General features: G+C 23.5%; 5 protein-coding genes across 5 annotated transcripts; 2 read left to right on the forward strand and 3 right to left on the reverse strand.

The window, feature by feature from the left end:
* Positions 1-813: 813 nt before the first annotated feature.
* On the forward strand, positions 814-2101 carry DICPUDRAFT_33094 (uncharacterized protein; the record flags this gene model as incomplete). The annotated part of the gene is made up of 5 exons (XM_003287765.1): positions 814-1044; positions 1125-1277; positions 1343-1495; positions 1569-1752; positions 1827-2101. Coding segments are annotated over 5 exons (996 nt in total), but the record flags the coding sequence as incomplete, so codon positions are not given.
* A 1161-nt stretch (positions 2102-3262) lies between these two features.
* DICPUDRAFT_78667 (uncharacterized protein) lies at positions 3263-4790 on the reverse strand (the record flags this gene model as incomplete). The annotated part of the gene is made up of 2 exons (XM_003287779.1): positions 3263-4178; positions 4252-4790. The coding sequence occupies 2 exons, from the start codon at positions 4788-4790 to the stop codon at positions 3263-3265; spliced, it is 1455 nt and encodes a 484-aa protein (XP_003287827.1).
* A 205-nt stretch (positions 4791-4995) lies between these two features.
* DICPUDRAFT_18415 (uncharacterized protein) lies at positions 4996-6240 on the reverse strand (the record flags this gene model as incomplete). Its single annotated transcript, XM_003287780.1, has 1 exon — positions 4996-6240. A coding segment is annotated over one exon (1245 nt), but the record flags the coding sequence as incomplete, so codon positions are not given.
* A 4598-nt stretch (positions 6241-10838) lies between these two features.
* DICPUDRAFT_78670 (uncharacterized protein) lies at positions 10839-11522 on the forward strand (the record flags this gene model as incomplete). The annotated part of the gene is made up of 1 exon (XM_003287766.1): positions 10839-11522. The coding sequence occupies one exon, from the start codon at positions 10839-10841 to the stop codon at positions 11520-11522; it is 684 nt and encodes a 227-aa protein (XP_003287814.1).
* A 288-nt stretch (positions 11523-11810) lies between these two features.
* Positions 11811-11999, reverse strand: DICPUDRAFT_151984 (uncharacterized protein; the record flags this gene model as incomplete). Its single annotated transcript, XM_003287781.1, has 1 exon — positions 11811-11999. One exon carries the CDS (start codon positions 11997-11999, stop codon positions 11811-11813), a length of 189 nt encoding a protein of 62 aa, XP_003287829.1.
* Positions 12000-12727: the final 728 nt, after the last annotated feature.

The following is a 12727-nucleotide window of genomic DNA, read 5'->3' on the forward strand; positions in this document are numbered from 1 at the left end:
GATTTTATTTATACTTTATACTTTATTTATAGTTATTTTTCTTTTTTTTTCTTTTTTTTTCTTTTTTTTTTAAAACTTAGGATTTTTTTTTTGTAAAAAAATATTTTTTTTAAAAAAGCACCGATCAAAAACAAAAATAATAAAAGTAAACAATAGACTTATTATTATAATAATTGTAAAAATATTAATAATATTTTAAATTTATAATAATAATGAAATAATAAAAATAATAAAAATAATAAAAATAATAAAAATAGTAAAAATAATTGTTTTTTTTTTTTTTTCGTGTTTTTGATAAAAAATTGGGTTGTTTCCTATTAAAAATTATTTATAATAACTCATGTTTATATCTTCATTTTGTTCTACAGGCTAAATCCCACCAAAAAAAAAGATAAAAAAAAGATAAAAATTTATTGTATTTGAAATAAAAATAAATTTTTTTTTTTTTTAAAATTTTTAAATTTTTTTATAAATTTTTTTAAAAATTTTTTAATATTAAGTGCACTGTCACCTCATCAATTAAAATTTTTTATTTTTTTCAATTTTTTTCATTTTAAAGTTTCATTTTTTAATTTTTTTATTCACCTTTATTGTATTTGTGTTATTGTTGGTTTTTAAAAAGACCATTTAGTTTATTATTTTTATTTTTAATAAATAGATAAATATAGTATATTTCATAGTTTAATAATAAATAAATTTATTTAATATTATAATGTTTTAAAAAATAAAAATAGTAATCAATATATATATAAATAAATAAATAAATATAATATAAATATAGAATAATAACAATAACAAATAATAACAATAATAATGATAAGATTAACATTTCCACTTTATTGTCAAGTAACAGTTGTATTAACAGCTTTGGTTATTTACCATGCTGCAAATAAATATGAACAGTTTTATCCAACTGGTGTTTATTTGGCAACTGCTAAACATGCACTTTTGGCAATTACAAATTTTGCAGTAGTTTTAGCATATTTAATTGGGAAATTAGTTATTAAAGTGTTTTTAGAAAGAATACACGAAAGAGAAATAGATGTAATAAATATTAATATTGGAAAAAAAAAAAAACTATTTATTTTATATAATACTAATATTGTTTTTTTTCAACTCTATAGCTATTAAACGATAGATTAAAAACTTCAATTACAGATACTATTTTAGCATTAACTATATTTAGAGAACATTTTAATGCACAGTTTGTATTTTTATTATTGGTTTTATTATTCTTCCAAGTTTTTCATTGGTTAGCAAAATATCGTGTCGAATATGTATGTATTACATTACATTAAACAATAATTATCATGGTTTACTAACTGCCTTTATTTCTTTTTAGCTTGAACATTCACCATTTGATTTCAAAAAGAATATCAAATTATTTACACTTTTGGTTATTTTATTATTTTTTGATGTAATATTTTTATATTTCGCAATCAATTCAGTTTTTGAAAATGGTACACCAAACTCAATGATGTTATTTAGCTTGGAGGTAAATATTTGTTTTTTTTCATTCATTATATGATTTTTTTCATTTTATTAATTTTTTATTTCAAAAATATTAGTATGGATTGTTATTAGTTTCATCTATTTCAACAATTATTTCATTCTTTATCAATATTGAAGGTATTAAAAGAGAGGGTAGATGGGATCAAAAAGGTTTATATATTTTATATTTAGAATTTTTCTCTGAAGGTATCAAAACAATCTTATATGGCATGTTCTTTATTGTTTCACTTATTCATATAGGTAGGTTATTATTTACATTATATAGGTAATATAGTTTTAAGAAATATAATTAACACAAAGATATTGTTTTATAGGTTTACCAATTCATATTATTAGACAATTATTTATTTCATTTAGAACCTTCTATCGTAGATTACAAGATTTAATTCAATATCAAAGTATTATGAATGAAAGATTCCAAGATGCTACTGAGCAAGAGTTAGAAAATTCAGATAAGATTTGTATTGTTTGCAGAGAAGATATGACATCAGGCAAAAAATTACCATGTGGTCATATTCTCCATTTACATTGTTTAAGATCATGGTTAGAAAGACAATTCACATGTCCAATTTGCAGAGCTTTGGTTATTGTCGATAATCGTCCAGTTGGATTTTTTGGAAGATTATTTAGAAGAGTTCCAGCACAACCTGAAGCAGGTGGTCCAGTTCAACCAGCAGCTCCAGTTCAACAACCACAACCACCAGCAGCTCCAGTTCAACAGCCACAACCACCAGTAGCTCATAATCAAGCACTCTATCAATTCCAAAGACCACTTGATTTCCATCAATTAAATAATTTAAATAGAATGGGTTTAGACCCACAAAGATTTGTCAGAGTTCAAAATGAAGTACATCAAATGAACCAACAACCACAACCCCAGCCAGCATTCCAACAACCCCAACCAACATTCCAACAACCCCAACCAGCATTCCAACAATCCCAACCAGCATTCCAACAAAATGGAAACGTTGAACCGTTATTTAGAAATGATGATGATCTTATATTACATATTATGCAAATGCAAAACCATCTTTCATTTATAAATCTACAATTTGACCATGTAAGACAATATTTAATTCGTAAAGGTAGAAATGATATTGATATGAATGGATTATTTAATAATGGTTTTAACGCTAATGAATTAAATCGATTTAACAATAATGGTGCCACATCTAATAGCAGTAATGGTGTCAATAATAATAATAATAATATTAATAATAACAATAATAACAATAACAATAATAACATTAATAATAATAAAAAAGAGGATAAGGGAGATAATATAGAAAAAAATAACGAAGATTTAAATGAATCAGCAAAATCAAAAAATAAATTTAGTAGTATTATAGATGATATCGAAAATATAGAAAAGAAAATAGAAACAATTACCGAATCAATTGGAGGTAATGATGATGCAATGGAGTCAAATACATCAGATTTATCACCAACTAGAAGCAAGCTTAATGTATCATCAAGTGATAGTGTATCATCTGTAGAAGGCGATACAAACAATAATAATAATAGCAGTAAAAACAATGAAAATGGTGATAAATCAAATAACGATAACTGTACAGATTCACCAATTGTTTATGACGAACCAAAGCAAAGTAACGATATTCTCGATCAATTAAGAAAAAGAGCTGCTAGACATTCCAAAGAAAATAGATCAAATGAATAAATAAAAATAAATCTTTTAAAACAAATATAATAAAGAAACAATTTACAAAATTTTTTTTTTTTTTTTATTAAATTATAAATCTATATTCCTTTCTAATGGTTTAGAAGGGGTTTTAATAATTTTCTTTTTTATTATAACTTTTTTCTTTGTGGGCTGTTGTTGTTGTTGTTGTTGTTGTTGTTGTTGTTGTTGTTGCAGTTCTAATGATGGATCTTTTAATAGATAATCGTCATTTTGGAAATTGTATTCATCATCTTCATCTTTGCTGAAAAGGCTATTTTCTGGTAATTTAATATTGAAGTTTGATGGTGACGGAAATTCATTGGTCACAATGTTATTATTATTAAATGCATTCGTTTTAAATGATGTTTTAAATGATTGATCAAGTAAATTGCTGTAGTTAATTTCTTCTTCCTTTTCATTAATATTGCTTTTAAAGTTTTGGTCTAATAAATCGCTGTAGTTAATTTCATCATCTTTTTCTCTATTATTATAATTATTATTATTATTATTATTATTATTATTATTATTATTATTATTATTATTAAAGTTTTGGTCTAATAAATCACTATAGTTAATTTCATCTTCTTTTTCTATAATTTTTTTATTTTCCATTTTATTAATATTTATATTTGAAAATTTGTTTTCCAAAGATTCTTTATTTTTATTGGTATCTGGGAATTCATATTCTGCTATTATTGAATCAGAGTCATTGTTACTACTAATATTACTATTGTGGAGTGAAGTTGAGTTTCTATTATTTATTATTTCTTTTATATCATTAAGTTCTTTAATGTTACTATTATTACTTTCGCTATATGTTTCATTTTGTGTGTCCTTATTAAAATTTGAATGGTCTATTAGGGTATCAAAGCTTGAGGAGTTTACAATTAATGAAAATCTGGTATCATCGACTTTTTTTAAAATATCTAATATTAAAGTTGTTATTGATTTATCCAGCATTATTGAATTGGATTTATAATATGACCTGAAATAGTTGGTATATGAATTAGTTTGTGTTGGTATATTATCGTTATATATTATAGTTCGCAAATACCTACAGTAGTATTGAATCATCTTTATTAAGCATTTCTTTGTGTTTTATAAAAAATAGTGAGGTTTTCTTTTCGTTTAATAGATGTCTTATATAGGATCTGGATCTACCATTATCTGTTAAAATTAGTGAATAGCTTTTAATATCTAAAAAATCTGAATGGTTTATTATCTTGTGTTCGTTTTGGATTAATGTTATAATATTCCATAGACTAAAATTATTGATATTGTTGATTAGGAGTTTTTCAATTGACATACAGAGACGAGAAACACCAAAACTACTTTCATATAGTGTAGTAGGTTGTGTGGGTGTTGATTCTGGTAATGTAATTAATGTGTATATTATGTATCTAATTGAAATTCTTAAATCTTCAATAATATTTTCTTTCTTTATACTTTCATTTTCATTTATTATTCTTTCTTCTATACTTTGAACTGTTGGCCAGGATTTATTGGTATCACCACCATCATCAGTTTTAATATCTTTTCTAACACTGCTATCTACATTGGTGTCATTAATATCAAAATTATTATTATTATCTTCCATGTCAATGAAAACTAAAAAAATCAATTAATAAAAAAAAAAAAATATAAAAATTAAAAATTTAAATTTTTTACAAAAAAAAAAAAAATTAATATATAAAAAATAAAAAATAAAATATGGGAAATTATTTAAAAATAAAGTTTAGATAAATAAAATTTATTTTTTCTTTTTTTTATTTTTTTTTTAATCAATTGGTTATTCTTAAAAAATCAGTTATATAATTAATTAAATTAATAGTTTTTTCTAAATAGTTTTTTGTTAAATAAAATAGACCGAATCTTTTTTTAATTAATAAATCTAAATCACCATTAAACACTATTCCTTCATTTTCCATCGTGATTCGAGCTAGTGGACGCCAACGTGATAGCATGGTTTGCTCAAATGTTGATATTAGGGTTTTTAGGTTGGTAGAGTCAGTATTCTTTTTTTCAATTAGAAAATTACCCAATTCGTATGAATCATATAGTGCATTGTTACAACCAAGTCCGGCAAATGGGGATATTGGATGGCAGGCATCCCCGATAATGGTAATATTTGATTTTGATTCCCAATTTTGGTCCAATGGAGCTTGATAAAGAATTCTCAATTTAAAAAGGCCTTCGCTTTGATCGATCAATTGATGATACATTGGGGACCAATTTGGAACTAGTTCATTTTTTAAATAATCTCTAATTTCTTGAGTAGCTTGTTTAGTTTTAATGTCAAATCCTTTAGACTTTACCCATGTTTCTTCTACAAGTTGCGCAAAGCTGAAAATCAACGAACCATCACTTTTTTGTTGGGCTAAAAATACAATACCATCATCTACACCAGACTTATCCATAGTAAACATTAATCCTTGGTTAACCAATTGATACAATTGTGGATTGGTATCTTTAGCATTGGTTATTTCACCTTCAATCATTGTAATGCCCATATATTGGGGTTTAATTGGAGTAATGTAGCTCCTGACCTTTGAGTTGATACCATCGCACCCAATTACAAAATCTACAATTTCTTTTATTTCCCCATCGTTAAATTCTAGTTCAATTTGCCCATTTTCTAGTTGTTTTAATTGTTTAAAGTGGCAACCCCATGTAATTGTATTTTCTTGTAATGAATCTATTAAAATATCTCTAAGGTCACCTCTATCAATTTCAGGACGTTGAGATTTTATTTTTAAGAATGGTTTTCTTACTTTTACATTACAATTCTTATCGGTAAAGGTGAAACATTCTCCATCGGGTCTTGATTTACTCTTAAATTGTTCAATTAAACCAGCCGCTTTCAATAGCATTTGACCTATATCTTCATGTAAATCAAGTGAGCTACCTTGTGGACGACTCTCTCTACTTGTATCTCTTTCAAAAACTTTTACATTGTCAAAGCCATTAATTTGTAAATATCTTGCTAATCCCAATCCAGAAGGTCCACCACCAATAATACCAATTTTTAAATCTTTTATTAATTTATTATCCATTTTACAAATTTTTTTTTTAATTATTATATTTTTTTATTATATTTGCTGATGTTTTTATTTTTTTTATTTATAGTTTTTTTTTTTGTTTAAAAAAAACAAAAATTAAAAAATAAAATTAAATTTAAATAAAAAAAAAAAAATATAATCATGATAATTGGATAATTAATTATAACAACATTAATGATGAAAAATGTTTTCTATATTAGGATTATTTTTTTTGTTATTATTGTTGTCATCCATTATTAAACCCCACTTTAAAAATAACCTCACCCCATTTATAAATTTTTTTTTTTTTAAAATGTGTTTTTATTTATTTATTTTATTTAAACTTCCAGACTATTCTATAAATAAAAATAATGTAAGCATAGAACCATTTGTTTTACAAATAACTTCTTTGTATGTTATAAAAAAAATTATTATCATTAAAATAATAAATCTTAAAAAATTAAATTTTATTGATTTATTTTTTTCTTTTCAGTTGGAAATTTTTTTTTTTTTTTTAAATTATTTTTTATTGGTGAAAGTTAAATTAAAATTTTTTTTTTTTTTAAAAAAAATCTAAAACAACATGGATTTTAAAAATAATATTTTATAATAAATTAGTTTTTAAGGGAGGTTTTAAAAAAAATTAAAATAATGAGTTTTTTTTGAAAGTGGTGTTTATTGATAATTACTAACATAAGTATAAATTTTAATATTTTAAATATTAAATTAATTAAAAGTTTTAAGATTTAAATTTGGTTTTTTTAAAAAAATAATTTTATGTTCTATAAAAGTTTATTTTTATATTAGAATTAAAACTACAATTAAACATATTGATAATTTTGTATTGAATTGTTTATGCAAAAAGAATTTAATTCAAATAATTAATAAAAAAAAACAAAATTTTGGAAAAATTGTTATCCACGAATTTATGACTTATCCCTTCAATCAGATTAACACGACTTTTATTAATTTACTTTTAAAATTTTTTAAAGTTATTTTATTTGAAGAATCAATTCTATAAAAAACCAAGGTCAATAAAAAACCCAAGGACCATAAAAAACCCAAGGACCATAAAAAACCCAAGGACCATAAAAATTTTGAGCATTATATAATTGCCGTGATAGTATAGTGGTAGTACATAGCATTGTGGCTGCTTTGACCCTGGTTCGATTCCAGGTCGCGGCATCTTTTTTTATAATTTCCTTTATTCAAATTGTTTGAAAAAAAAAAAAAAAAAATGGTCAAATTAACAATTTTCATCAAATTGCCGTGATAGTATAGTGGTAGTACATAGCATTGTGGCTGCTTTGACCCTGGTTCGATTCCAGGTCGCGGCATCTTTTGATTAGTATTTATCTTTTTGGTGATTTATTTTAAATAACTTCAGATGGACTTATACCTCTGTTTTTTGGAGTCAGGAATCATTACTTTTTATGATTTTGAGAAAGCTTTTGACTCAATACATCATGATGCATTTTATGATTTTGAGAAAGCTTTTGACTCTATATCTCATGATGCCATTTACAGAACACTATTACACATTCAGTACCAACCAAACTAACTAATCTTATTATGCAACTACTCACCAATTCCTTTGCAAAAATAGAAATAAATGGTAAAAATACTGATAAATTTATAATAGGACGAGGAGTTAAACAAGGAGATCCTTTATCACCGACTCTTTATGTAATGGTAATAGAAGCTTTAGCTAGATCAATACTAGAAGATAAATCAATAATCGGACTTCCTTTAGACAACACAAACAGAAGAATCAAATTTCAAGGTTTTGCAGATGATTCATCATCAATGGTTCATAACAACGACCAACTTAATTTGGTACTTCAACACTTCAATCAATTTTGCACAGCAACATCATCAAAACTAAATATAGATAAATCAGTTTCAATAACAATCAACAACCCAAACACAACAAATTCAGTTATTCCAATATCAAATAAACCAGAAAGATATTTAGGTTACTACTTTACAGGTACCGGAATCCATAGAAAACTACCAGAAATACTGAATTCTATAAGATCCTCGTTATCATTATGGAAAACAACTAGTAACTCAATTAAAACAAAAGTAAACATCCTCAAATCCTTTGCACTATCAAGAATAACATATTACTCGTATATTGAAGAATTCAACGATGATGAAATTAAAGAAATCAATAAAATTGCAGATTGGTTCCTATCAGCACCTAACAATAAAAGTCCAAATGGTTTTAAAGTCTTCAAATTAATGAGCTCTAAAAGAGCAAATTATCCTATGGATCAAGGAGGTTGGAATCTTTGGAATATCAAAAACAGACAAAAAGCACAAAGATTATGGATGATAAATCAAATAATCAATAAAATTGAAACTAACAAAATAGAATCAGAATATCAACACAGTTGGAAACATCAAATATCAACCAAAACAATAACTTCAGATTACCTATTTAAAAACTACAATGATTGGATACAAATAAAAGTTAAAAAAGGACTACTAGACGGGTTGAAATCCATTAAAAATAAAGATGGCAAACCTCTTTCTTTAGCAGAATGGTATTCGGAAATAAACAATCTCAACAGCTTTACACCCAAAACAGAATTCCAACAATGTCTTCAACTTACAGGTTATAGCTATATCAACCTATTCAATAATATACTTAATATTAAAGATCCAAAATCAAGAAACACTCTATTCAAATTCCAAGCAAGATGCTTACCCATCAACTTCATTCACAACAAACCATGTAGACTATGTAATGAAAATCTTAATAATGATCCATATGGTCATCTATTTTTCAAATGTAAAAAAACTCTGAAATTCATCAACTTCAATAAACTAAAATCATTTATATTCATTACTTCGGGAAGGGGCCTCAATTGGTCACTGGACATAACAAGATCAAGAAGGAATATATCAATAAAAAATATTACATACAAAATCCCAGAAGGTCGCAAATCCGATGGAGAAATAAATATGGATTACAACAACACCAGATTCCACAAATCACACTTCCAATGGAACTATAAAGCAATAGATTTCGACTTAACTAGATGTTTCGCTTATAGAAATGCCATAGCCCTGGTATTTCATCATGTTTGGATTTGGTTATGTAAAGAATTATATGACGATCAAGAAAATACAATAAAAGAACTCGATTATAAGAATCTAACCTCAAAATGGACTAAACTAGCTACTTTAGAATACTTAAAAGGTTTAAAAAACATCAAGGAAAGACACGCTAAACAACCCCAAACAATTAGCAACATCAATGAAGAATATAGAAAATTCAAAAGAAAAATAGCAAGAGCATACTTCATCAGCTTCAAATCTTTACCAAATATCAACAGTTTAGAATATTTTCTTTAAATACTTTATAAAAAAACATTTAATAAAATTTTACTGATTAATTAAAAGCATTTGCTTTTTATTATCTTCACTTTTAAAAAAAAAAAAAAAAAAAAAAAAAAAAAAATTTTGGGGTTTTGGAAAAAATTTTGTTTTTTTTTTTGATTAATTTTAAAAATTGTTTTTTAATTTTTTCCCCAAATTTTTTTAAAAAAAAAAAAAAAAAAAAAAAAAAAAAAAAAAAAAAAAAAAAATATATTGTTGCTTTTGATTATATTTACTTTTAAAATGGAAAATTTAAATTTAATTATATTTATATTTTTTATTTGAGACATATTGTAGCTTTTAATTATCTTCACTTTTTTTTAAAAAAAAATACTGATTGATGATAGATTTTTGATTTTGAATTTAATAGTCTTAAAATGTGTTAAATAAATGGATCAATTGCTTTCCAAAATTTGATTTATGTTTTACTTTGTGTAATGGAGTCAATTGATTTTGGAATTGAGTTGCTAGTTTAAATATTGTTGTCGATTTATTATTTTCGAACTAAATTGTTGATTTGATTTGAATGATTTTATCTGATGCGAAATAGGGATGACAATATTGGTTTTTCATTCATTTTGTAAATAACTAATATTATGACTATTATAATTACTAATATATTGAATATTTTTTTCTAAGTTATATTATTTTTTTTTTTTTTTCTTTTTTATATTTTTTTTTCTTTTTTTATTTTTTATATTGATTATTTATTATATAGATTGTTTAAAAATTAATGGTTATGGAATAGATATGAATTTCCATTCAACTATATTTATGATAATCTTTGTAATATATTTTTTAGTTGTCTTTGTGGTAGCCCAAAAATTATTATTCAACTAATTGTTTTTTTTTAATTATAATAATAATTTTTTAAAAATTTTTCCACAAAAGGATTTTTTAAATGAATTCTGTATTAATTTTATAATAAAAAATAAAACATTAATCACCACACTACGCAATGGTTCATAGTGTGGGGTGTGTGGTACAAATTCCTTCATATCCAAAAAATAAATTTTAAAATTTAAAATTTAAAAAAAAAATTATTTTTTTATTTTTATTTTTATTTTTATTTTTAATTCACCCACATAGACTTTCTTTTAACATTATTCATGTAAGTAGTATTAATAAACAATAAATATAAAATTTTATTATAAATATTAACAACATTTAAAATTTTTTTTTTTTTGGTCATACAGATATACAAAATTTTATATTCAAAAATGGAACAAACAAATAAAAAGATAAAAGACACCCCAACTGTTGATCCAAGAACAATAGAAGAAATAATCAACGAAAAACTTGCCATGGATTATGAAAAGGAGATTGAAGAAACAAAAGAAGAAATTATTGATAAGGAAATAAAAGTTCAAAATATTAAAACTGGAATTATGAGACCATATTATTATGAAGATGAAGTGGATATTTCAAGATTGGAAAATGAAATAAAGGAAGGAAAAGAAGAAATAATTGAAAAGTTATATTTATTAAAAAAAGTAGATAGTAGTAGAGAAATCAGTGCCATATCTCCAAGAAAAATGAAAGAAGAAGTTAAAGAATTGCAACAATCCCTTGAAAACGCTGAAGAAGATTATGAAATCGAAGAAATAGATTTTGAAATTGAAAAAACCAATTGTAAAAATATAAGAAAAGAACATGAAAAGCATTTAGAAACTCTAGAAAAAGATATTGATATAATAAACGTTCAACTCGAAACCATAATCAAAAAAAATGAAGAAAAGGAAAAAGAATTAGAGGAAATAAGAAAAAAAAATGAAAACAAATTTTTAAAGAAACAAGCTTTGGAATCACTTTTGTGCCAATCTGAAGAAGAAATCGAGAGATTGGAAATGGTTCTAGGTCATATGGTCTTTACAAGATTAAGTAAAATGAACATTGATAACTAGATCATGTTCATAAACTTTCTATAGATAATTATTTAATTTAATAAAAACATTGTAAATTATAAAAAATTTTCTTTTTTTTTTTCTTTTTTTTTAAAATTTATTATACTACATAATTTTATTATTTTTAATTATATTATTATTTTTAATTTACAATTTAATAAATTTTATTAATTTAAAATATACTTTTTAATTCCTTTCCGTATTTTAAAATTGGTACTACATAGTAGGGCTTTATTACCCAAATCCACGATTGTTACTTTATTACCTTCATAATCACGAGTGAATCCTTCATACTTTTGAACAACATGTATTTCTGGTGGATATATCTTTGGGCAGATAATTTGTTATTAAATAATATTCTTTTAAAATTTGTTCTACTCCTGAAATACCACAATATACACTCTTACCATTATAACCACCTTTTGAACCACTACTTAACTTCTTGAATTTACTTTGTTTTCTCAAAACAGTTACCATTATAAACTATGCTACTAATATTTATACAATTTCAAATCTTCTCAACACTTTGATAATAATTTTCATTTTATTTATATTGTTTTATTGATAATAATTTTAAATATTTACCTTTAATTTGGGAAAAACAACACTATGTAAAAAAATTAAAAAAATATGATTGAATAAGTTGACTTTTAGAAGTTTTTTCTTAACCAGTGAACAATATTTCATCTGAATTCTGAACAATAATTAAAATCACCATAGATTTGATAATGAAAACATTTGGCTATTATAATATTGGAATCAAAATATAAATACTATATAAGCTTTTATTTTAAAGAGTGCTAATGAAAGGTTTAATATAATTATTAAAGGGATAAATAATATCATTAAAAAATTTTTTTTTTATTTTTATTTTTAAAAAACAAAAAATAAAAATTAAATATTTTAAAATAGTTGATTGATGTAAATTAAATGAATTTATTATTATTAAATGGTGAAAAAAATGTGTTTCTAATTTATAAAAAAGTATAAAATGAGTGAGATACATTATTATATACAAGAAATGGGTGAAATTTTAAAAAAATAAATAATTATTTTATAATTAATTTTATTATTTATTTATTTATTTAAAAGTATGATATCCCTCATATAAATATTAATTGTATAAACCATAGATAGAGTAATATTAAAAAACAAATATTATTCATAAAAAATACAAAAAAAAAAAATTATTAAATAAAGGTGAA

This window comes from Dictyostelium purpureum (assembly GCF_000190715.1).
Source record: "Dictyostelium purpureum unplaced genomic scaffold DICPUscaffold_113, whole genome shotgun sequence".
NCBI lineage: Eukaryota > Evosea > Eumycetozoa > Dictyosteliales > Dictyosteliaceae > Dictyostelium > Dictyostelium purpureum.